At 43.6% G+C, this 24,042-nt stretch overlaps 2 protein-coding genes across 4 annotated transcripts in view; one reads left to right on the plus strand and one right to left on the minus strand.

The window, feature by feature from the left end:
• Nucleotides 1-1,474: 1,474 nt before the first annotated feature.
• Nucleotides 1,475-14,916, plus strand: LOC129820892 (protein phosphatase 1 regulatory subunit 1A-like). The gene is made up of 6 exons (XM_055877974.1): nucleotides 1,475-1,954; nucleotides 2,949-3,015; nucleotides 9,971-10,002; nucleotides 10,243-10,309; nucleotides 13,299-13,472; nucleotides 14,031-14,916. Exons 1-6 carry the CDS (start codon nucleotides 1,769-1,771, stop codon nucleotides 14,117-14,119), a joined length of 615 nt encoding a protein of 204 aa, XP_055733949.1. The 5' UTR covers nucleotides 1,475-1,768; the 3' UTR covers nucleotides 14,120-14,916.
• Nucleotides 14,917-15,200: 284 nt separating this feature from the next.
• Nucleotides 15,201-24,042, minus strand: part of LOC129820891 (dual specificity calcium/calmodulin-dependent 3',5'-cyclic nucleotide phosphodiesterase 1A-like) — a 66,114-nt gene continuing 57,272 nt past the window's right edge. For all 3 annotated transcript variants that reach the window (XM_055877972.1, XM_055877971.1, XM_055877973.1), the window contains 8 exons: nucleotides 23,738-23,863; nucleotides 20,101-20,202; nucleotides 17,864-17,984; nucleotides 17,488-17,569; nucleotides 17,081-17,201; nucleotides 16,333-16,526; nucleotides 15,890-16,171; nucleotides 15,201-15,537 (listed from right to left, as the gene is read on the minus strand). In XM_055877972.1, the coding sequence (XP_055733947.1) occupies nucleotides 15,482-15,537; nucleotides 15,890-16,171; nucleotides 16,333-16,526; nucleotides 17,081-17,201; nucleotides 17,488-17,569; nucleotides 17,864-17,984; nucleotides 20,101-20,202; nucleotides 23,738-23,863 (1,084 nt within the window). In that variant the 3' untranslated portion in view covers nucleotides 15,201-15,481. The remainder of the gene's footprint in view (nucleotides 15,538-15,889; nucleotides 16,172-16,332; nucleotides 16,527-17,080; nucleotides 17,202-17,487; nucleotides 17,570-17,863; nucleotides 17,985-20,100; nucleotides 20,203-23,737; nucleotides 23,864-24,042) is intronic.

Consider the following 24,042-nt stretch of genomic DNA (forward strand, 5'->3'; position numbering starts at 1 on the left):
TTATGGGTGTCGGAAGCTGGTCGTTTTTCCAACACACCTATTATAGCGTTGGTATTTCATCAACGCTGTCCAATTCAAGCATATAAGGCTATAATATCGTTTGGATTAATGTAATAACTATTGTATGTGATTTTATAAAAATGTGGGGTAAAGAAAACTGTTTTAACATGGCAACCTCTTGAACTGACCTGTATTTTCCTGCATTCTAGACTAGAGCACTGAGTGGAACGATGAATTAAAAATCTCTGTTTAGTTAGAACGCAGATTTTTGGAGGGTCTGTGGTTTGAAAATGCAGACTTTTGAATTTGGAAGCTAGCGCAACCCCCTGATCTGAAATATGAGGATATATGGTGATGGGAGTCAGTATCCCATTCCGAAATGGACACAGGGTTTTCCCACTCTGACCCGATATGCACAAATACATTTCTTTAACATGAACCAGGTTTCCAGCCAAACTTTATGCGATTAAACTACATATTGAAGAAAAAAAATCAACAGGCCTGGTGGAAATAACACATTTATTGGTCAATTTTCCAAATTGCGACAAAACAAAATACTATAAAAGTTGCCCACTGGGCACAGACGTCAATTCAACATCTAGTTTTGTACGAGATCTTCAGTTTCTTGGCAATTTCTCACATGGAAAAGCCTTCATTTCTCAGAACAAGAACAGACTGACGAGTTTCAGAAGAAAGGACTTTGTTTCTGGCCATTTTGAGCCTGTAATCGAACCCACAAATGCTGATGCTCCAGATACTCAACTAGTCTAAAGAAGGCCAGTTTTATTGCTTCTTAAATCAGAACAACACTTTTCAGCTGTGCTAACATAATTGCAAAATGCTTTTCTAATGATCAATTAGCCTTTTAAAATGATTAACTTGGATTACCTAACACAACGTGCCATTGGAACACAGGAGTGATGGTTGCTGATAATGGGCCTCTGTACGCCTATGTAGATATTTCATAAAAAATCTGCCGTTTCCAGCTACAATAGTCATTAACAATGTCTACACTGTATTTCTGATCAATTTGATGTTATTTTAATGGACAAAAAATTAGCTTTTCTTTTAAAAAACAAGGACATTTGTAAGTGACCCCGAATATTTGAATGGTAGTGTGTGTATATATAGATCAGTGAGAAAATCTAAATGATACTAATTTATAAACTACGACATGCCTGCGGGGTTGAGCATATTAGTCATTTTTCAGACAAATCCACTGTCTGAAGGTTCACATACCACTCAGGAAAGGAGAGGGAGCGAGAGGGGAGTAAGCAACCACGAGGTCTATGAGAGAAAGAAGTATGGAGGAAGATAGAGAGAGCAGGGGGCAGTGGTTTCCTGAACTTGGGTTATCAATATTTAACATTGTGCCTGCCTGGTCCCTTCGGGGGATTATATTGCACTTCTGGGCCGTGATGTCATGATACTCAGAGAGAGAGATGGAGGGAGGGGGAGAGAGATATCGGAGACTCAGACTGGCCTTTGGCTTTCATCAAAGATAGAACACTTGACCCAGCAGAGGCTAAAGAGCATGCTGTTGGTCTGTCTGAGTTGAGGGCTGGGGGACAAGGGAGACTGGCTGTGGCTGCTATAGTGGACTGGACATTAGAGGAGTGTGTGAGGTGGAGTGCATCTCTCTTTTTCTCTCTCGTTTTCTCTGACGGGGGCAGGGGAGAGGCAGGCTGGGCTGTGCACTAAAGCTATCACAGGGCTCATAAGGAAGGGGGGAGGAACAGAAGAGAAAAGAGGCTGCTGCTGCGACAGTATGTGCAGCTGCTCCCAACACAGTCCCCTCTTCCTCTCTTTCTCTTACTTTCCCTCTCTCCTCGATCTTTCTTTCTCTCTATCTTCTCACAACATGGAGCCCAACATGGAGCCCAACAGTCCTAAGAAGATCCAGTTTTCTGTACCTGTCCGACAGAGTCAGCTGGACCCTCAGGCATCGGAGCATGTAAGTAAAAACATCCACTTCTACATGATATGTTAATAAATGTGATTACCATTATGACATGGTAATGGAATGATATTGTGATGGTGGGCTCACTGAAAGAGTGTGGGGCTTATCCCTGTGAGACCAAAGCATTTTTGCCCCCCAAAAATTGCAACACTTATGAAATTCCTCCTGCTCTTGCTCAGAATGTTTTCTCAATTTATTTTTTCTTCTACATAATCACATCGTAGAGAAGACAGGACACACAACAAATGCTACTTAGTTCATCTCCGTAGACTAAGATGTATTTCTATGTAGTGTTAGACATGAGTTTAGGACCTGTTGCATTTTTGCAACCAGGGAATCTCACAGAGTTAAAAGGACTAGCTCCTCTTGACACTGACTGGCAGAAGAAGCTTTACTTTGATCATGTTATGCATGTGTGGGAAACCTGTTTTATGTCATGGATGATGGTGAACTCCTTGTAAGATGAGTGAAGGCTTGTTTTCCCCCTCCACTTTCTGCAATTATTTGTCACAATCTTAGTTTTCTAGACTTTATTGCAATGTCTTAGTGCCTTAAGTGAATATTGCTTGGGGAAAAGTATAGTGCCAGACTAAACTATTTCCATTGTATCCTTATTTGTCACCATAGTGGTTATAGAAAAATAGCTTCATCCAAAGCTTTGGCCAAACTCTCCCACTCCACCCACCACCTCCACACCCACCCCTCTCCCTAACCTATACTCGTGATTTTATTGACACTGAACTCTAGTCTATCACTTTGTAAAACATGCACACACAGCAGTGACTGGTGCTTGTTGTCTGTCTCCAGCTATCCTCAGCGCCACACTTTAACACCACTTTTCCCTGTCCTGCTCTACCCTGTCCTGTCCCGACCTGCGCCCCTATCCTATCCCGCCCTGTCCTGTCTCTCTGCCCTGTCCTGCTCTACCCTGTCCTGTCCCGACCTGCGCCCCTATCCTATCCCGCCCTGTCCTGTCTCTCCCAAACAGATCCGTAAGAGGAGACCTACACCAGCCACTCATGCCATCTATCTTCCACCAGACCTAACTGCAGCAAGTAAGATACTTCTCCTGTGTGAGAAACAGGGTTGGGGTCAATTTAAATTTAATCTCATTCAATTCAGGAAATAGACATTCCAATTCCAATTGCCCTCAATGAAAAGCAGTGAAAATGGAATTTCGGTAGTTTCCTGTATTGAAATGGAATGTGTGGTCTGGATGTTGCCAAGCTACACTCAACATGACTCTAAACTGTCATGGAAAGTATGTGTGTCTTCATATGACAATTGTTTGGTTTTTGATTTGTTATGCTGGTTTTTGAGGGTCGTTTGAATTTGGAGACTTTTTGTTTGTTCCCAACTTGCTCATTATTGATAATGAGAAACACAAACGAGATTTGGCTCGCTCTCATTTATGTAAATCATCTAAGTGCTTTCTTTCAGATCTGTCTGTTGACATTTAATGAAGAGCTGTGGGATATAAAGGAGTTACGTAAACATGGGTTGAATGAGGGCTCGAAGACTATTCTTGTGGGCTACACAAAATGGAGTGTTAAACTACAAGATGTCTAAGGGGGGAATGATGGATCGAAGGGTGATATCAGCCCTGGAGAATGGGAGTAACGAGAAGAGTGTTAAAAAGGAGGCGGCAAGGCGTGTGTTTTTATCTTTGTTGTGTCATCATGAAAGAGTGAGAGTGGAATCTAACCTTGAGTGAGAGATCCAGAACATGGAGGGTCACAATGTGATATCAGCACAAATACCTTCCCTGTGGCGTCAGCATATGGAGACTGCAACACTGCACAGCTATAGTCACAACACAGCCACAGCTTACAGCTCAGCCTCCAGCACAGCCTGCTACCAAGCCACAGTCACAGCCCATACCCTAGCAGGCTGCAGCACAGTCATAGCAAAGGCTGCCTTGTCCACACTCTGGCCTTCCTCCCCACTGCTTTTGAAAGGTCATTATAGAGTAAGACTGGGAGAACCTGTGCCAAAGAAAGTTCCACAGGTATAGCTGTGGATGACTCTGAGACAGTGAGAAGAGACCAGCAGGACCAAATAAGAGATGGTTGGTCTGTAAAAGAGAGTACAGTATCTGTCTGTAATCAAACACTGGTACGTTTTACAGTTCAAACCTGATAGATAGCAGAGATTCAACCTTCAACCACATGACACACACCAATCTATCAACCATTTCCTTATGTTGCGTCTGGAATGCAGTGAGATCAGATATTTCTGGCCTCCAGGGTAAAGCTTGGTTCATTAGCCTCATCAACACCCTGTTGGTGACCTTGACCTTTACCCCATGTGACTTGACTCTGTGATCATGGACAAACATACATCTCCACACGCATCGCCCAGCTGCCCACCACGTCCCAGCCTGCTGTACAGCCCAGTACAGAAGGCATGCAAAAACCCACCCAGACACACAAACACACACTGTTCAGGCTGCCCAGTACAGAACAGAAAGTCATGCAAGCAGTCAGGCATCACGGTCATACTCAACATCACATCACTGAGGGGAACAGGATGTGAATGGTTATCATTACCGTTATGTCATGACATGAGATAGTGTTGTTGTATCTGACCGCTGTTCCTCATGTCATAACCTGGCACAGCCTGGCTGGCCACATATCTTACAGCACACAGGGTTTGATAAATCATCCGTTTGTGTGTGCGTGTGTATTTGTGTGCATGTGAGCATGTGTGTGTTCTGTGAGGTGGGGTGCGGCCTGAACAGTGTGTTTGTGTCTGGGTGGATTTTTGCAGGCCTTGCACGCGCGTATGTGCATGTCTGGAAAGAGAGGTTTGATAGATAATCAGTATGTACAGGGTGAATTTCTACCCATTGTACTGAATCATCAGTATGAATGTACAGATTTTATTTAACCATTGTACTGAATCATCAGTATGAATGTACAGATTTTATTTAACCATTGTACTGAATCATCAGTTTGAATGTACAGATTTTATTTAACCATTGTACTGAATCATCAGTATGAATGTACAGATTTTATTTAACCATTGTACTGAATCATCAGTATGAATGTACAGGTTTTATTTAACCCATTGTACTGATTCATCAGTATGAACGTACAGGTTTGATTTATCCCATTGTGCAGAGGAAGGGAAAGGGTTGTTACTGTTAATTGATGGAGGGTGTGCTGGCCCATATTCTCCTCAGAGAGAGTTTTTGGCAGAGAGTAGGGGGTGTTCTTGGCTGCGTCCCAAATAGCACCCTATTCCCTTATAGTGCACTACTATTGACCAGGGCCCATAAGGATCAAGGATCTGGTCAAATGTAGTGCACCATGTAGGGTGCTATTTGGGACGTTCTTGTTTGTGACAAACCAGCTAACCCAAATCTACTGGGTGGCAATTAAATTGTCTGACAGAAGCCAGTCGCAGGATCTTCATCCAGGAGCCAGCTTAGAGGCATTACATTGTCAGAATGTATGAATGTGTGTGTTTTACATCACAGACCCACCCTTTCTTTTTATACATTGATTTCTTTATCCTTGGCTGGGTGCATGTATTTCTGTCTCCTCAGTGCCAGGTCTGTGTTTTATGGCAGGCGTAGGTAACCACTGCCAATGTGACAGCTCTGTTCCCACCATGACCCTGGTTCCATCCCTCCTTCCATCTCTCCATTCCTCTATCCCTCTATTCTATATGTCTCCATGGGCGTATGGACAGTTTCCTCCAGCCTAGTTGTCTTGTCAAACTCTTTGCTTAGTTGATAGTGTTTATGCTATCTGGCCTTTTACCATTACATTATCCTGAGAGATCCCATTGGGAGCTACTGACTGTGTGCTGTGAAGGAGAATGGATGGTGTAGTCGAGTGAAACTTATTTTGCTCAACTCTGTCTGTGTATGTGAGCTGCATACTGTAGGTGGTGTGCGTGGGACCCTATTCATTCACAGCCATTATTTCAGCTACAAGCAGATCTTTGTCTTGCTGATATTTCCCTGTGAATGTCATCCAAACTATGTCTCTTGGAGAGAGGCCACTTCTGAAGGTTAATACTGGATCTTACTTAGTGTTGTGTATTGTGTCTCTGGATTATCGGGTGTTCTGAATTAGAATTTTATCATTGAGAACCAGAGGTGCTATCAAGATATTTTGAGCTGCAGTGCCCATGGCTTTAATTTAACACTCTCCCTAACAGAGATAATGTGTGAAACCCATGGACCTGGAGATAGCTAATATAAGACTCTCCCTCTGGCCATTTTAGCTTTTTATAAGGTTCACTGCTGATTTGCCATCAGCTCTTCAACTCTCTCCTCTTGTGTAAAAACAGCTGGTCATTTTCCTTGGACGCAGAACCAGTAGTATGGCTGGTGTCCTATAACAGTGGCTGGATTGAAGGGTGTCACAGAGGATGTATAGTGTTATAGATGCATTGTAAAGTGTCATAGCAGCCTTACATGACCCCAGGGAATGCCAGTCTTTTCCCCTGCCCACTACAGCGGAGACTATGACATCATCACCCTCCCATGCCCGTAGGCTTGATGGTCCGAGACACACTGACTTCATTCAGCTATTGTTGTGAGGTGATGTGTTATATGGTAGTAACATGCTGATAATGTGGTTCACATGTTTTGCTGCTGCCTTTAGTTCATGCACTGTGTTGGCCTTAGAATACAACATAGGCCTACAGTACAAGGTTGCATTTTTGTCCAATACATATCATGTGCTCTGCATGTGTAGATGTTTGTAGTCACATCCAATGCTTGTCTGTTGTTCCATGCCATTCATACAACACCCTTGGTCATGTTAATGTGCTCCACATGTTTTGATGTACGTTCATGTCAGTTCATGTACAGTGTTGGCCACAGAGAACTACATACAGATGTAGGATCTTAATTTAACCTACAGTCCCAGTCAAAAGTTTAGACACACCTACTCATTCAAGGGGTTTTCTTAATTTTTTAAACTATTTTCTACATTGTAGAATAATAGTGAAGACATCAAAACTATGAAATAACACACATGGAATCATGTAGTAACCAGAAAAGTGTTAATTAAACAAATCCAAATATATGTTTTATTTTAGTATCCACCCTTTGCCTTGATGACAGCTTTGCACACTCTTGGCATACTCTCAACCAGCTCCACCTGGAATGTTTTTCAAACAGTCTTGAAGGACTTCCCACATATGCTGAGCACTTATTGGCTGCTTTTCCTTCACTCTGTAGTCCAACTCATCCCAAACCATCTCAATTGGGTTGAGGTCGGGTGATTGTGGAGGCCAGGTCATCTAAAGTAGCACTCCATCACTCTCTTTCTTGGTCAAATAGCCCTTCCACAGCCTGGAAGTGTGTTTTGGGTCATTGTTCTGTTGAAAAACAAATTATAGACCGACTAAGCACAAACCCGATGGGATGGCGTATAGCTGCAGAATGCTGTGGTAACCATGCTGGTTAAGTGTGCCTTGAATTTTAAATAAATTATTGACAGTGTCACCAGCAAAGTACCCCCACACCATCAAACCTCCTCTTCCATGCTTCATGGTGGGAACCACACATGCAGAGATCATCCGTTCACCTACTCTGTGTCTCACAAAGACACGGCGGTTGGAACCAAAAATCTCACATTTGGACTAATCAGACCAAAGGACAGATTTCCACCGGTCTAATGTCCATTGCTCATGCTTCTTGGCCCAAGCAAGTCTCTTCTTATTATTGGTGTCCTTTAGTAGTGGTTTCTTTGCAGCAATTCAACCATGAAGGCCTGATTCACGCAGTCTCCTCTGAACAGTTGATTTTGAGATGTGTCTGTTACTTGAACTCTGAAACATTTATTCTGGCTGTAATTTATGAGGCGGGTAACTAATGAACTTATCCCCTGCAACAGAGGTAAATCTGTCTCCCTATCCTGTGGCGGTCCTCATGAGAGCCAGTTTCATCATAGCACTTGATGGTTTTTGCGACTGCACTTGAAGAAACTTTCAAAGTTCTTGAAATTTTCCGTATTGACTGACCTTCATGTCGTGAAGTAATGATGGACTGTCATTTCTCTTTGCTTATTTGAGCTGTTTTTGCCATAATATGGATTTGGTCTTTTACCAAATAGGGTCTCTCCGTATACCACCCCTACCTTGTCACAACACAACTGATTGGCTCGAACGCATTAAGAAGGAAAGAAATTCCACAAATTTACAAGGCACACTTGTTAATTGAATGCATTCCAGGTGACTACCTCATGAAGCTGGTTGAGAATGTGAAAATCTGTCCTCAAGGCAAAGGCTGGCTACTTTGAAGAATCTCAAGTATAAAATACAGTACCGTTAAAAGATTTGGGGTCACTTATAAATTCTTGTATTTTTTTAAAGAAAACCTTTTTTTTGTCCATTAAAATATTAAAATAACATGAAATTGATTAGAAAAACAGTGTAGACATTGTTAATGTTGTAAATGACTATTGTAGCTGGAAACAGCTGATTTTCTATGAAATATCTAGATAGGCGTACAGAGGCCCATTATCAGCAACCATCACTCCTGTGTTTCAACGACACGTTGTGTTAGCTAATCCAAGTTTATCATTTTAAAAGGCTAATTGATCATTAGAAAACCCTTTTGCAATTATGTTAGCACAGGTTTGATTACAAGCTCAAAGGAAAGGACAAACCCACAAATGCTGATGCTCCAGATACTCAACTAGGACTAAAGGACAGTTTTATTGCTTCTTTAATGTGCACAACAGTTTTCAGCTGTGGTAAAATAATTGCAAAAGGGTTCTCTAATTATGTATTTCTGATCAATGTTATTTTAATGGACAAAAAATTTGCTTTTCTTTCAAAAAACAAAGATATTTATAAGTGACCCCAAACTTTTGAACGGTAATGTTTATTTAGATTTGTTTAACACTTTTTTTCATTACTGCAGGATTCCATATGTGCTATTTCATAGTTGTGATGTCTTCACTATTTTTCTACAATGTTGAAAATATTAAAAATAAAGAAAAACCCTGGAATGATGAGTAGGTGTGTCCAAACTTTTGACTGGTACTGTATATTGTCACGGCAAAACAATCCTACAGCAACAGGATTTGAACATTTAGTCGAGAATGTTGCTTGATCGGTGGTTAGGCTATTAGCTGGTCAAAGGTAGGATACACAAAAATGCAATACTCTTAACATAACCATGTGTTAGTGTGGGTTTTCAGTGAGCTTATGTAAATCACAAAGCTCATCTGCATTTCCTGAGGTGCAGGAAAATTCTTAGCAGCAAAAGAGTGATCCAGCATCTGTATAATACAGGGCTCGTGTGTTGCCCCATGCTATCCTTTCAACAAAATAGTAACGTTAATGTGGTTCACATGTTTGTGCTATCTTCCGTTAATGCACTACAGACGTGATGGAGCTGAATTCAGTCTGGATTTTCAGGCTACGTCTGTTGTCCAGTGCCATTCATTCAATAATTTATTGGTGTTTTTCTCCAGCTGTGATGTTCATGGTGATATGAATCACCCCTGGTTGTCGTTTCTAAGATCAATTTCAATTCAGAGAAATGTTAATGGAGGAGAAGTTAGAGCAAACCAGTCAGCCATTACAGCCGGAGGTTAGCAGTGATCTGGACACTGAACCATACACTCTCTCAGCCATGAGCTCATCGTGATAAACAGTACAGCTCTCCCACTGTAGTCACATCACACAGGTGAAATACAATGTTCCAGCAGAACCTCAGCACACAGATTCTAACCGGGGGTTGAGTAATAGCTCTTTTTTGGGGCGACAGGTAGCCTAGTGGTTAGAGCGCTGGTTCAGTAACCGAAAGGTTGCTGGATCGAATCCCCAAGCTGAGGTAAAAATGTGTCATTCTGCCCCTGAGCAAGGCAGCGCCCCGCACCTCTCTGATTCAGAGGGTTAAATGCGGAAGACACATTTGAGTTGAATGCATTCAGTTGTACAGCTGACTAGGTTTCCCCCTTTCCTTTTTTTTAGGCTGACAATTTTAGCTAAACTGACAAATGTACTATAACTAATTTCTGCTTTTCTCTCACACAGATGACAAGCAGACTACAAGTCATCCAGGAGAGGTAGTTCACACTCTGTTTACCTTGCTCTGTTTAAAAGCAGAAATAAAAGTCAAAAGAACAACATTATCAGGATGCTCCTTAGCAGCAGTCTATGGTTCTATGAGGTAGCATGTCTATCTGATGCAGTTGTCATTGATTACCTGAGATGGCCTGGCTCCTGAAATAGCTTCAGTGAAATGGGATCTCTGCTTGTTGGTTCTCATGCGGTTCTTTTTTTCCCCCTCCATCTCTCTACACCAGACCCAGAGTGCAGCGGCATCTCCCGCTCAGAGAAAACACAGCGTCTACACTCCGCCCACCATGAAAGGTACAGGTCGTCATACCATTTTTTCAACACAAACAGTTGCATTCACAAACTCTGCGTCATGACAGCACAGGTGCCATTGGTTCATATTCTCCTTTTATTCTGGAGAGTAGGAAACACTGGGTGTATTGTCTGTGGTCAGCATTATATTTAAACAGAGCCTAGTGAAGCGTGTGACAGAGTGACTGACCATGCTTGCTGGCTCATAGAGGTAGCTAATTCCTGGAAAGGCCATGGCCACTCACTATACATCTTCATTAGATATTGATTGACTGAGAGTTATATCATCCTCCTGTTATAAGTCTCACAAATGGATAGTCAGATAATGCACAAAGAGAGCTACACCATCCCATCTCTCAAATGGATAATCACTAGTCAGGTGGTGCAACAAGGACTATGGGCACAGAATAAACTAATTTGAACACAGCAGCCTATTCTTGGTCCAATTAGATAGCAACTATATTATTGTAGTAATTATTGCAGTTTTCATTACACATTTCGCTTGTTAATTAGGGTGTGGATTAGAATATATCCAACATGGCTCACCGCCCTTTAACAACAACATGGCCAAACAATATCCAATGGCCAAAAGCCTTTAGGCTCAATGGCCTTGAATTCAGTTGAATGCTGAATATGCTCCAGTTCAGAGCACAGCAGAAGACCATGTTCTGTTGTAACAGATGGTCAAATAAATTAAAGCCCCAGTCCAGTCAAAAACATGATTTTCTATATTTTCTATATTTCCATACTATGAGGTTGGAATAATACTATGAAATTGTGAAAATTATGATAATGCCATTTTAGTGTAAAAGCTGTTCAAATCATCAAGTCAAATTATATTAGTCAAATGCTTTGTAAACAACAGGTGTAGAGACTAACAGTGAAATGCTTACTTATGGGACCTTCCCAACAATGCAGAGAAGATAACAGAAAAGTAATAACATGTAATAATAAAGTATAATAATAAAGTAATAATAGATACACAATGAGTAAAGATAACCTGGCTATATACAACGGGTATCAGTACTGAGTCGATGTGCAGGGGTATGAGGTAATTGAGGTAGATATGTACTGTACATATAACTAGGAATAAAGTGACTAGGCAACAGGATAGATAAACAGTAGCAGCAGCGTATGTGATGAGTCAAAAGAGTTAGTGCAAAAAGGGTTAATGCAGATAGGGCAGCAGATAGCCTTGCAGTTAAGAGCGTTGGGATGGTCACTGGTTCGGATCGCTGAGCCGACTGGGTGAAATATCTGTCGATGTGCCCTTACGCAAGGCACTTAACCCTAATTACTCCTGTAAGTCACTCTGGATAAGTGTCTGCTAAATTAATAAAATGTTGTTTTTTTTAAAGATCATTATAGTCTGGGTAGCTATTTGGTTAACAATTTAACTAACTATTTAGCAGTCTTATGGCTTGGTGGTAGACGCTGTCAGAATCCTGTTTGTTCCAGACTTGGTGCACCTGTACTGCTTGCCGTGTGGTAGCAGAGAAAACAGTCTATGACTTGGGTGGCTGGAGTCTGACAATTTTTAGGGCCTTCCTCTGACACCGCCTGGTATAGAGGTCCTGGATGGCAGAGAGCTCGGCCCCTGTGATGTACTGGGCAATTCGCACTACCCTCTGTAGCGTCTTGCGATCGGATGCCAAGCAGTTGCCATGCCAAGTAGTGATGCAGCTAGTCAAGATGCTCTCAATGGTGCAGCTGTAGAAATGTTTGAGGATCTGAGGGCCCGAGCCAAATCTTATCAGCCTCCTGAGGGGGAAGAGGCGTTGTCGTGCCCTCTTTACGGCTATGTTGGTGTGTTTGGACCATGATAGATCCTTAGTTATAAGGACACCGAGGAACGTTGATGTGAGTGGGGGCGTGCTTGGCCCTCCATTTCCTGTAGTCCATGATCAGCTCCTTTGTCTTGCTGACATTGAGGAAGAGGTTGTTGTCCTGGCACCACACTGCCAGGTCTCTGACCTCCTCTCTATAGGCAGTCTCATCATCGTATTAGGCCTACCACCGTTGTGTCATCAACAAACTTAATGATGGTGTTGGAGTCATGCAGTTGTGAACAGGAAGTACAGGAGGGGACTAAGCACGCACCTCTGAGGGGCCCCGTGTTGAGGGTCAGCGTGGCGGATGTGTTGTTGACTACCATCCCCACCTTGGGGCGACCCGTCAGGAAGTCCAGGATCCAGTTGTAGATGGAGGTGTTCAGTCCCAGGTACCTGAGTGATGAGCTTGGAGGGCACTATTATGTTGAACCCTGAGCTTTAGTCATAGGTGTTCATCTAGTCCAAGTGGGAGAGGGCAGTGTGGAGTGCAATATACATTGTGTCATCTGTGGATCTGTTAGGGGGGTATGCAAATTGGAGTTGGTCCAGGGTGTCTGGTATGTTGGTGTTGATGTGAACCATGACCAGCCTTTCAAAGCATTGGCTTCTTGGGCACAGGGATTATGGTGGTCTGCTTGAAACATGTAGGTATTAAAGACTGGGTCAGGGAGAGGTTGAAAATGTCAGGGAAGACACTTGCCAGCTGGTCAGCGCAAGCTCTGAGTAAGCGTTCTGGTAATCCTTGTGAATGTTAACCTGTTTAAAGGTCTTACTCACATCGGCTTTGGAGATTGAAAAACCGCCTGAAATTTCTGCCGGTTTTGGTGGCAGGGAGTTTAGGCCTTCCATGGTGACCTCACCATGTGCTAAATTAGTTAAATCCACTAATAAGAGAGTTCCAGACCTGTCTGCCAATAACAGCTCATTTTCTGTTTTCCCCTCCCCACACAAACCCTCCGACAGTCTTAGCAAAATTCTTGTTTGAGAAATTGCTCTTTGCTAAAAAGATTTTTTGTTTGTTTTTACGATTTGAATTGAAAATTATTACAGTATGGTTACCTAGAAATGATCTGATATTGAGATAAAAATGGCTGCATTGGACTTTTTAAAGTTAAGTATTATAGCACCATTTATTATGGTTCCATACTGTGTGTACACAGACTGCTTTAGAGGCCATGATGAGGACAGAGACAGCCTGCCTCCTACCAGACTGGCCAAGTCTCACACAGACACGCTGGCCCTAGCAGAGGAGCTATCAGGGGCCCTGCCACGACTGGCAGACACACCGAGGCGCAAAGACACCCCCTACCAGCACCAGCCTCCCTTCACTCCAGGTAAGGCCCTCACAGCAACACACTGTACCTGATATGAAAGTCTAGTCGAACTGGACTGTAGCTTATGTGGAAGGCTACAGTCAAATAATGTGGGCCTGGCTCAGGGTGGTGCTGTTTCCTTTACAGAACATGTAAAGCTACAGATACAGCTCACCACTGTGGTTTAGGTTGTGAGGGCGAATCAGTTCACACTGTCAAATCTAGTTGGTCACACTACTGTCAATGGCTTGATGTTGGTCATAGTTAACGGATATAGACTAAAGCGTTTAAAGATCTCCATACACATGGACGTCTTCTCTGTGCTGTTGCTTAGCTGCAGGGAGGAGTGTTCCAGACACCTTAACAGATGGTCTGGTCACAGGACAGATTACATTTGACCACTGTGCTGACACAAACAGCATCATACTTGCACACACACACATCATCATCCTTTGTAGCGTATTAGAACAGGACACAGTGTGTGTCTGTGTCAGGAGCTGTTAGAACATACTACGACTGTTTCTTAGTTATTGATCTCTCTGATATGACCCTACAGCACTCTGTCTGTCCAATTCCCAGGGGTCAAGCTGCTCAAGAGCAAATCAAAGATCTCCTTTCCTGAGGAGGAAGAGAAGGAGGTGGAGGAGGAAGAAGATACCAAGAAGTAGGATCCAAAGTGAAGCGTGAGGAGCAGACAAACTGTTGGCCATGTTTCATTCAAACACATGAATGGGTAATGAACTCTTGGTAAGAGATGATGCTAAACTATCAGGTTATCATTTCTAACCTGGGAATCCATTTTATTCAGCCATGCGTTGTTGAGATCAAGAAAGGACAATGTCATTCATTTGTCTGTACTGTATCTCAAACTCTTAGTTGGTTATGTATGGTTAATTGTTGTTAGATATTGTAATAAGAGAGTATATATGAGAAAGTTGAACAGCAATACTGGCTGTTATGCAGTGAAATTATATCTGGAAATATACTGGTTTTTGTGTTCTTTAAACAGAAAATATCATAATGCATCTCATTGTGTCAGTCTCATCATGTAAAAACATATTTCACATAGATTGACTTGATATTTTTGTAGTATTTTATACAGAAACTGGGCTAAGTAAGAATTGTTAGACTTGTTTACCACTCTACGGTACTGCACAAACAAAGGAGTCCTACCATTTATTACATTTTTTTCACTCACTGGTGTTTGGAGTGTCTGAGTCCTAGGCTGATGCATTGCACATGTGACCAAATATAAAGTTCATTATTGAATGAACTGTTGGCAAAACCTGAACATTTCAGATGTCTAACGCATTGTGGACATATAATGTAGCAGAGAAACATCACCTGCAAATAATGCCAAACCCTCTCCTCTCAATTTCAGGCAGCATTATTTTAGTAGGCTAATTGTTATCTCAAATTAATCGTGGAAAGATTTCATAACACAAAATAAAACATTTTACTCCTACATGTAGTCAGTGTATTTATTGTGTCTACATTAACTACATTGCAATAAGAAATGAATAAAACAGCACCCCCAAGTGGGTAATATTAGGCACTGCACAACCAATCATACTCATAGTGTGGGTATCTGTCGGCAACCATTCCAGTACTACTCTAGGGTAAAATATGTTTGTCTAGCATGAAATCAAGAGAGAACACACACTGTTGCAATTAAGTACCGTGATCGTCCTAGTGTACCATACAAACCCATCTGAAAGAGAAGAGAGAATGAATATAGACAAAAACTACTTGCGGTGCAAAGAGGAGCAAGAAGATCCCCATATTTAATAAATAACAATACAATAATAGACTGGAAATAAAATCAATCAGAACAAATACAATAAAAAAAGCTAACAAACAAATATGGTGAATCAGGGGCGACACACAATTGGCCCAGTGTCGTTAGGGGCTGGCAGGGATAGGCCATCATTGTAAATAAGAATTTGTTCTTAACTGACTTGACTAGTTAAATAAAGGTAAAGTAGAATAAAAATCAGGAAGTGGCAGCGTTGTTGGGTAGCTTATCAGAATCAAGGGCTCTGAAGAGACTCCTCCCCTGACTCAAGGACTGCCCCAGGGCCTGCTCCTGTAAGCAACAACAGTTACCATGACAACACAGCATCACACAGTTGTAACCTTGACAACCCCCACTCCGCAGTTATCTCTTGGACACTTGGTCACAGATCGTCGTGACTGACAATACGATTATAGAGATGAGAGAAATACTACATAGCTATAGCCTACTGACAGGACACAGAATTATAAAAAGACATGACATTGATAGGTTTCACTGTGATATTGTACTGTTCTGTTACGGTGCACTACATTATTTTTGCGTTGTTGTATCGTATTGTACATCGTGTTGTATATAGTGTCATATACCTTATTGTATATCATATCATATTGTACCACATCATATCGCTAGCTAACATTCCTACCGTTCCATGGTAGGCATTCAGGAGAGATGGAGCCAGGTGATGTTGTCTCTTTATCCTCACACGGGGACAGAGAACTGTGAGGATGGTGGTCCAGCTCTGAGTCCTCCTGGGAAGAGTTATTGGAGTGTGTGTTGTTCATCAGTTCATTGAAGGGCTCTGATTGGAGCTCCTGGCTGTGTCTCTCAGGGCTGGTGTGAGTCAACGTAACCTCTGTTTTCATCTGGGACTCCTCCATCTCCTCTGGGTCAGTGTTCAACTCAGCTCGCTCTTTACTCGCCAACTCTGAGGAAACAAGAACACAAGCAAAAAGAACATCTAATGTCATACATAGACTTCTGACAATGGAAAGAACATAACACTGAAAGAAGGAAAGGTATTCAGGAGACTGAAGAAGACAAGGAAGAAAAAGACGAAGAAGAGCAACAACAAAAAGACAACTATACCTTGTACAGAGAGCTCCTTCCATCGGTCTTTGTTGTGTTGGATGACCTCTGCCAGTGTGTGTCTGACCCGTTTCAGGTCGATGCCAGTCAGGCTATAGTCTGTAGTAAGGCCCTGGTCAACCCCCTGGCTGGATCCTCGACCACTATGTTTCTGGACTGACTCCACCACCGTCACCGACCCACTACCCGTCAAACTGAGCAACATAGAATATAAACACGGTCTATTCTGTCAAATATATGACACGACTCCTTGTGAGGCTGTCCTAATATGGACATCAATTAAATAGAACAGAACATACTGGAGTAAGACTTGGTTGCTTATTCCACAACTTCGATCGACCATAGAGACTGAACATCAGGAAAGTGGTAAGCCTACTGATGATACTGGTAGGCATGTTGATTCTGTCAGACATGTTAAACTGGGAAAACTGTGATTTCAAATCAATCAACCAAATGTATTTATAAAGCCCTTCTTACATCAGCTGATGTCACAAAGTGCTGTACAGAAACCCAGCCTAAAACCCCAAACAGCAAGCAATGCAGGTGTAGAAGCAGGGTGGCTAGGAAAAGCTCCCTAGAAAGGCCAGAACCTAGGAAGAAACCTAGATAGGAACCAGGCTATGAGGGGGGGCCAGTCCTCTTCTGGCCGTGCCGGGTGGAGATTATAACAGAACATAGCCAAGATGTTCAAATGTTCATAGATGACCAGCAGGGTCATAGTGTGTATAATATTAGGAATGTGTCATACCTTGACCTGCGGACGCCAGTGTCATGTGACTTTAAGGTATCCTCTATTAGAGGGGTAATGATCTTCTCGGTCGTGTCCACCAACACAGAGAATGTGGGTTCCACTATGAAGTCAATGAACCCTGCGAGACAGACAAACATTTGAGAAGAAAAACAGGCATGACTCGCTCACACTGACGATTATAGTTTTCAGAGAAACAGGAGAAAAAAATGTGTGTGTGATGTCACAATAATTTATGAGGACAGGCAGTGTAGATTCCCATGCTTTATCATATCAAGGGAAAAATATTAAATACTTTCTCAAATGTCCACATGGTGGCCCATTTGAGCTATGGCCTGTCGGAGATTACAAACCCATCCTGAATGAAACCACTCACAGTGAGGCCAATAACAGGGTGTGATGCTCACCTATTTGTGACTGTGCGATCATGGTAGCTTTACGATCACACAGAGGAGAGAATGGCAGCCCTAACTCAACCTCTTTATCGCCCTGTAAGAAATCAACAACACCAGCCTTGGTAACCATACCAATGTAGAATGGCAGGTTACTGTATACTGTAGTATTGTGTACTACAATACCCATAATGCTCTGTATAACATAACCAGTTCATCCAAGTGAAGATATTACTGAAGCTATCAGAATGGTGTCCCATCTCCTTAATAATACAAGTTTCATTAGGTGAGATACATACAGAAAACAGTGCTGAAACACTCAAGTTTCCCTCTTCCATGGTTTCTGTCAGTGACTATACACTGTAGTGGTGAGACTATGTTGGTACTGTACCTGTCTGAAGAACTCCTCCATCAGGGCCTGTGTCCATCGGTAGTGCAGCTTCCAGGCCTTGGCTGGGTGGCTGATGTCAGCTGCATGCAGCATCAGAGATAGGGCTTTAGCCTTGTCTACTCTGTAGATACAATGGTACATCAGGTAACACACAGAATTATACACTGAGAAAGAGTGACACACTCACACACACACAAACATATAGGATTGAGGGCACGTTCCAGGGCACGGTCTCAGAGCATGCGCAGAACAGCTGGCAGGCATATTCACTGTAATGTTCAACCTCTTCTTGTCCCTGTCTGTAATCCACACATGTTTTAAGATGACCACAGTCATCCCTGTTCCGAAGAACTCTAAGGTTTACCGCCCTCTAGCTCTCACATCTGTAATCATGAAGTGCTTTGAGAGGCTGGTTATGGCCCACATTAACTCCACCATCCCAGACACCCTAGACCCACTCCAATTTGCATACCGCCCCAACAGATCCATTGACGCAATCTCAATTTCTCTCCACATTGCCCTCACCCACCTAGATAAGGGGAATACCTATGTGAGAAGGCTGTTTATTGACTCAGTGTTCAGTGTTCAACACCATTATCCCCTCCAAGCTCGTCACCAAGCTTAGTACTCTGGGTCTGAACGCCTCCCTCTGCAACTGGATCCTGGACTTTCTGATGGGCCGATCCCAGATGGGGAGGGTAGTCAACATCACCTCCACCACGCTGAGCCTTAACACAGGGGCGCCACAAGGGTGTGTGCTTAGTCCTCTCCTGTACTCCCCTTTCACCCACGAATAACTCCAACACCATTATCAAGTTTGCTTTCGACACGACGTTGGTAGGCCTACAGGGAAGAGGTCAGTGACCTGACAGTGTTGTGTTGAAGCAACAACCTCTCCCTCAACGTCACCAAAACCAAGGAGGTGATTGTGGACTACAGGAAACGGGGGGACGAGCACGCTCCCATCCACATCGACGGGGCGGCAGTGGAGCATGTAGACAGCTTCAAGTTCCCTGGTGTCCAAATCACTAAAGACTTAAAATGGTCCAAACACACGCGCACAGTTGTGAAGAAGGCGTGACAGTGCCTTTTCCCACTCAGGAGGTTGAAAAAGTTTGGAATGGGCCCTCAAATCCTGAAAAGGTTCTAAAGCTGCACCATTGAGAGCATATTGACTGGCTGCATCACTGCTTGGTATGGCAATAGCACCGCCCATCGATCGCATGGCGCTACAGAGGGTTGTGCGGACAGCCCAGTACATCACTGGGCCCGAGCTCTCTGCTATCCAGAACCTCTATATCAGGCAGTGTGAAAAGAAGGCCCGGAAATTGTCAAAGACCCCAATCACCCAAGCCATAGACAATTTTCTCTGCTGCCGCATGGCAAGAGGTACTGACACCAACAGGCCTTTGAACAGCTTCTATCCCCAATCAATACGACTGATAAATAGCAAACAAAATAGCTACACAGACCGAGTTTACCTTATATCTATATTGAGCTTTGCACACTGACAGGGCCCTACACACTCACACTGTCACTCAAACACACACACACAAACACTCACTCCATAATTTACTCACTCACACATAATATGCACATACATTATACTGACTCTACACATCCACTCACATGCAAGCTGCTGCTAACCATTTTCTTATATCCTGTTGCCTAGTCTCCTTACCCCTATACATATCTACCTCCATCACACCTGTATCCCTACACATGGGCTCCCGAGTGGCACAGCGGTCTAAGGCACTGCATCTCAGTGCTAGAAGTGTCACTACAGACACCCTGGTTTGATTCCAGGCTGTATCACAACCGACCGTGATTGGGAGTCCCATAGGGCGGCGCACAATTGTCCCAGCGTCGTCCGGGTTAGGCCGTCATTATAAATAAGAATTTGTTCTTAATTAACTGACTTGCCTAGTTAAATAAAGGTTCAATACAAAAAACATGAACATACACTATGGTATAGGAACTGACTTTTAAAATATTTCCTGTACTGTATATAGTATGCTTACTTTATATTTCTTATTTCTCATGTTAGTTTTTTCTAGTATTACATTGTTTATGAGTATTGCATTGTTGGGCTTTGAGTTTGCTAGAAAGGCATTTCACTGTACTTGTGCATGTGACATAAAAACTTGAAAGAAAGGCATGGTCCAGAGAGCCAGGGTTAGGGGTAAGGGTTCAGGGGTTAGGGGTCATAGGTCAGGGTCCAGAGACAGTCCACTCACCCCTCAGGCTGCTGCAGGGCGTTCCTCATGCTTTTGATCTGCTGGAAATGGCAGGACATGTCTGTACTCATCACCATCTCAATCACCAGGGTCCGCAGCTCTCTGACAGATACAGACACAGACAGGTTAGAGAGATGGCAGGACGTCTGTATTCATCACCATCTCAATCACCAGGGTCTGTAGCTCTCTGACAGACACAGACAGACAGGTTAGAGAGAAATGGCAGGATGTCTGTACTCATCACCATCTCAATCACCAGGGTCCACACCTCTCTGAAAACACAGGAAAAGTGAAAACAAAAAACAAAAAAAAGTCCGTTTCCACCTAGCCTCCACTCCAGCTGGTCTTGGATTCTCCAAGACAAGAACACAGTGTGATGTCTAGCACCACTTCCACTTCCAACAACATCAAGCATTGCATTTCTTTACAGTACCTAATGATGGGTGTGAGCCTGTGGAACTTTCCATAATCACTGATAGAGTGAATGTGAAATAGTTTATATAATAGTCTTGCGTTGACATCCAATTGTATTAGTCACATACGCCGAAAACAACAGGTGTAGACCTTACAGTGAATGTTAACTTACAAGCCCCTAACCAACAACACAGTTTAAAAAATATGAATAAGAAAAAGAACAAGTAATTAAAGAGCAGCAGTAAAATAACAATAGCGAGACTATATACAGGAGGTACCGGTACAGAGTCAATGTGTGGGGGCACCGGTTAGTCGAGATAATTGAGGTAATATGTACATGTAGGTTATTAAAGTGACTATGCATAGATAATAACAGAGAGTAGCAGCGGTGTGAAAGAGGGGGGGGGGGGGGGGCAATGCAAATAGTCTGGGTAGCCACTTGATTAGATGTTCAGGAGTCTTATGGCTTGGGGGTAAACCCTGTTTAGAAGCCTCTTGGACCTAGACTTGGCACTCCGGTACCGCTTGCCGTGCGGTAGCAGAGAGAACACTCTATGACAATTTTTAGGGCCTTCCTCTGACACTGCCTGGTATAGAGGTCCTTGATGGCAGGAAGCTTGGTCCCAGTGATGTACTGGGCCGTACGTACTACCCTCTGTAGTGCCTTGCAGTCTTGGAGGCCGAGCAGTTGCCATACCAGGCAGAGAAGCAACCAGTCAGGATGCTCTCGATGGTGCAGCTTTTCAGTCTCCTGAAGGGGGAATAGGTTTTGTCGTGCCCTCTTCACAACTGTCTTGGTGTGCTTAGACCGTGTTAGTTTGTTGGTGATGTGGACACCAAGGAGCTTGAAGCTCTCAACCTGCTCCACTGCAGCCCCATCGATGAGATTGGTGCGTGCTCGGTTTCCTGCAGTCCACAATCATCTCCTTTGTCTTGATCACGTTGAGGGAGAGGTTGTTGTCGTGGCACCACACGGCCAGGTCTCTGACCTCCTCCCTATAGGCTGTCTCGACGTTGTCGGTAATCAGGCCTACCACTGTTGTGTCATCGGCAAACTTAATGATGGTGTTGGAGTCGTGCCTGGCCGTGCAGTCATAAGTGAACAGGGAGTACAGGAGGGGACTGAGCACGCAACCTTGAGGGGCCCCTGTAGGGAGGATCAGCGTGGCGGCTGTGTTGCTACCTACCCTTACCAACTGGGGACAGCACATCAGGAAGTCCAGGATCCAGTTGCAGAGGGAGGTGTTTAGTCCCAGGGTCCTTAGCTTATTGATGAGCTTTGAGGGCACTATGGTGTTGAACACTGAGCTGTAGTCAAAGAATAACATTCCCACATAGGTGTTCCTTTTGTCCAGGTGGGAAAGGGCAGTGTGGAGTGCAATAGAGACTGCATCATCTGTGGATCTGTTAGAGCGGTATGCAAATTGGAGTGGGGCTAGGGTTTCTGGGATAATGGTGTGGATGTGAGCCATCACCAGCCTTTCAAAGCACGTCATGGCTACAGATGTGAGTGCTACGGGTCAGTATTCATTTAGGCAGGTTACCTCAGCGTTATTGTGCACAGGGACAATGGTGGTCTGCTTAAAACATGTTGGTATTACAGACTCGGACAGGGAGAGGTTGAAAATGTCAGTGAAGACACTTGCCAGTAGGTCAGCACATGCTTGCAGTACACGTCCTGGTAATCCGTCTGGCCCTGCGGCCTTGTGAATGTTGACCTGTTTAAAGTCTTACTCACATCGGCTGCGGAGAGCGTGATCACACAGTCGTCCGGAACAGCTGGTGCTCTCATCCATGTTTCAGTGTTATTTGCTTCGAAGCGAACCTAGAAGTAGTTTAGCTCGTCTGGTAGGCTCGTGTCACTGGGCAGCTCTCGGCTGTACTTCCCTTTTTAGTCTGAAATGGTTTGTAAGACCTGACACATCCGACGAGCGTCGGAGCCGGTGTAGTACGATTCGATCTTAGTCCTGTATTGATGCTTTGCCTGTTTGATTGTTCGTCGGAGTGCATAGTGGGATTTCTTATAAGCTTCCGTGTTAAAGTCCCACTCCTTGAAAGCGGCAGCTCTAGCCTTTAGCTCTGTGCGGATGTTGCCTGTAATCCTGCTTCTGGTTGGGGTATGTACGTACGGTCACTATGGGGACGACGTCATCAATGCACTTATTGATGAAGCCAATGACTGATGTGGTGTACTCCCCAATGCCATCGGAAGAATCCCGGAACATATTCCAGTCTGTGCTAGAAAAACAGGCCTGTAGCTTAGCATCTGCTACATCTGACCACATTTTTATTGACCAAGTCACTGGTGCTTCCTGCTATAATTTTGGCTTGTAAGCAGGAATCAGGAGAATATAATTATGGTCAGATTTGCCAAATGCAGGGCGAGTCAAAGCTTTGTAAATGTCTCCGTGTGGAGTAAAGGTGGTCTAGAGTTTTTTTTCGCTCTGGTGACACATTTAACATGCTGATAGAAATTTGGTAAAACGGATTTAAGTTTCCCTGCATTAAAGTCCCCTGCCACTAGGAGCGCCGCCTCTGGATGAGCGTTTTCCTGTTTGCTTATGACGGAATACAGCTCATTGCGGTCTTAGTGCCAGCATCGGTCTGTGGTGGTATGTAGACAGCTACAAAAAATACAGATAATCTCTAGGTAGACAGTGTGGTCTACAGCATATCATGAAATACTCTACCTCAGGCGAGCAAAACCTCAACACTTCCTTAGATATCATGCACCAGCTGTTGTTTACAAATATACTTAGTCCACCCCCCCCCCCCCCCCTTGTCTTACCAGACATCGCTGTTCTATCCTGCCGATACAGAGTATGTTGATAATGTCTTTCAGCCACGACTCCCGTGAAGCATAAAATATTACAGTTTTTAATGTCTCGTTGGTAGTTTAATCTTCCGTGTAGGTTGTCGATTTTATTTTCCAATGATTGGATGTTAGCTAGTAGGACTGAAGGCAGTGGGGGTTTATTTGATCACCTACGAATTCTCAGAAGGCAGCCCGACCTCTGTCCTCTTTTTCTCCATCTTCTCGTCACGCAAATGACAGGGATTTAGGCCTGACATGCCACACCACACCACATTCGTATCCAATCCTAAAGTCAAGGCTAAGTATCTAGGTTATGTTACAGTACTAGCCCCTTCGTTCTTTGAAGTGGTGATCTCAATCTCTTAATCAAATGTATATTATAAAGCACTTTTGACTTTCTTAACTCACCGCCAGTCATCTTTTGACAGGTTGACCAGTATGTTCATCTCATCCTCTTGCATAAGTCTGTACGCAGCACTGACATGGTGGTTCTCCAGGACTGACCGGTCGTTGTACAGGATGGCCACCTCTGACCTGGAGAGAGGAAGAGAAGGGGGAAGAGAAGGTGTGGATCACCGTGTGATTAGTCATTGTGCTGCATGGCGGTTACCAGGCGAGATTACTTTACCAGGTAGCCATCCTGTATAGCAACAGTAACTAGCAGGCAAAACTGGTTGAAATGATTTAATTTCAACCAGTTTAGAAATTACAAC

Source organism: Salvelinus fontinalis, chromosome 23, assembly GCF_029448725.1.
Source record: "Salvelinus fontinalis isolate EN_2023a chromosome 23, ASM2944872v1, whole genome shotgun sequence".
NCBI lineage: Eukaryota > Metazoa > Chordata > Actinopteri > Salmoniformes > Salmonidae > Salvelinus > Salvelinus fontinalis.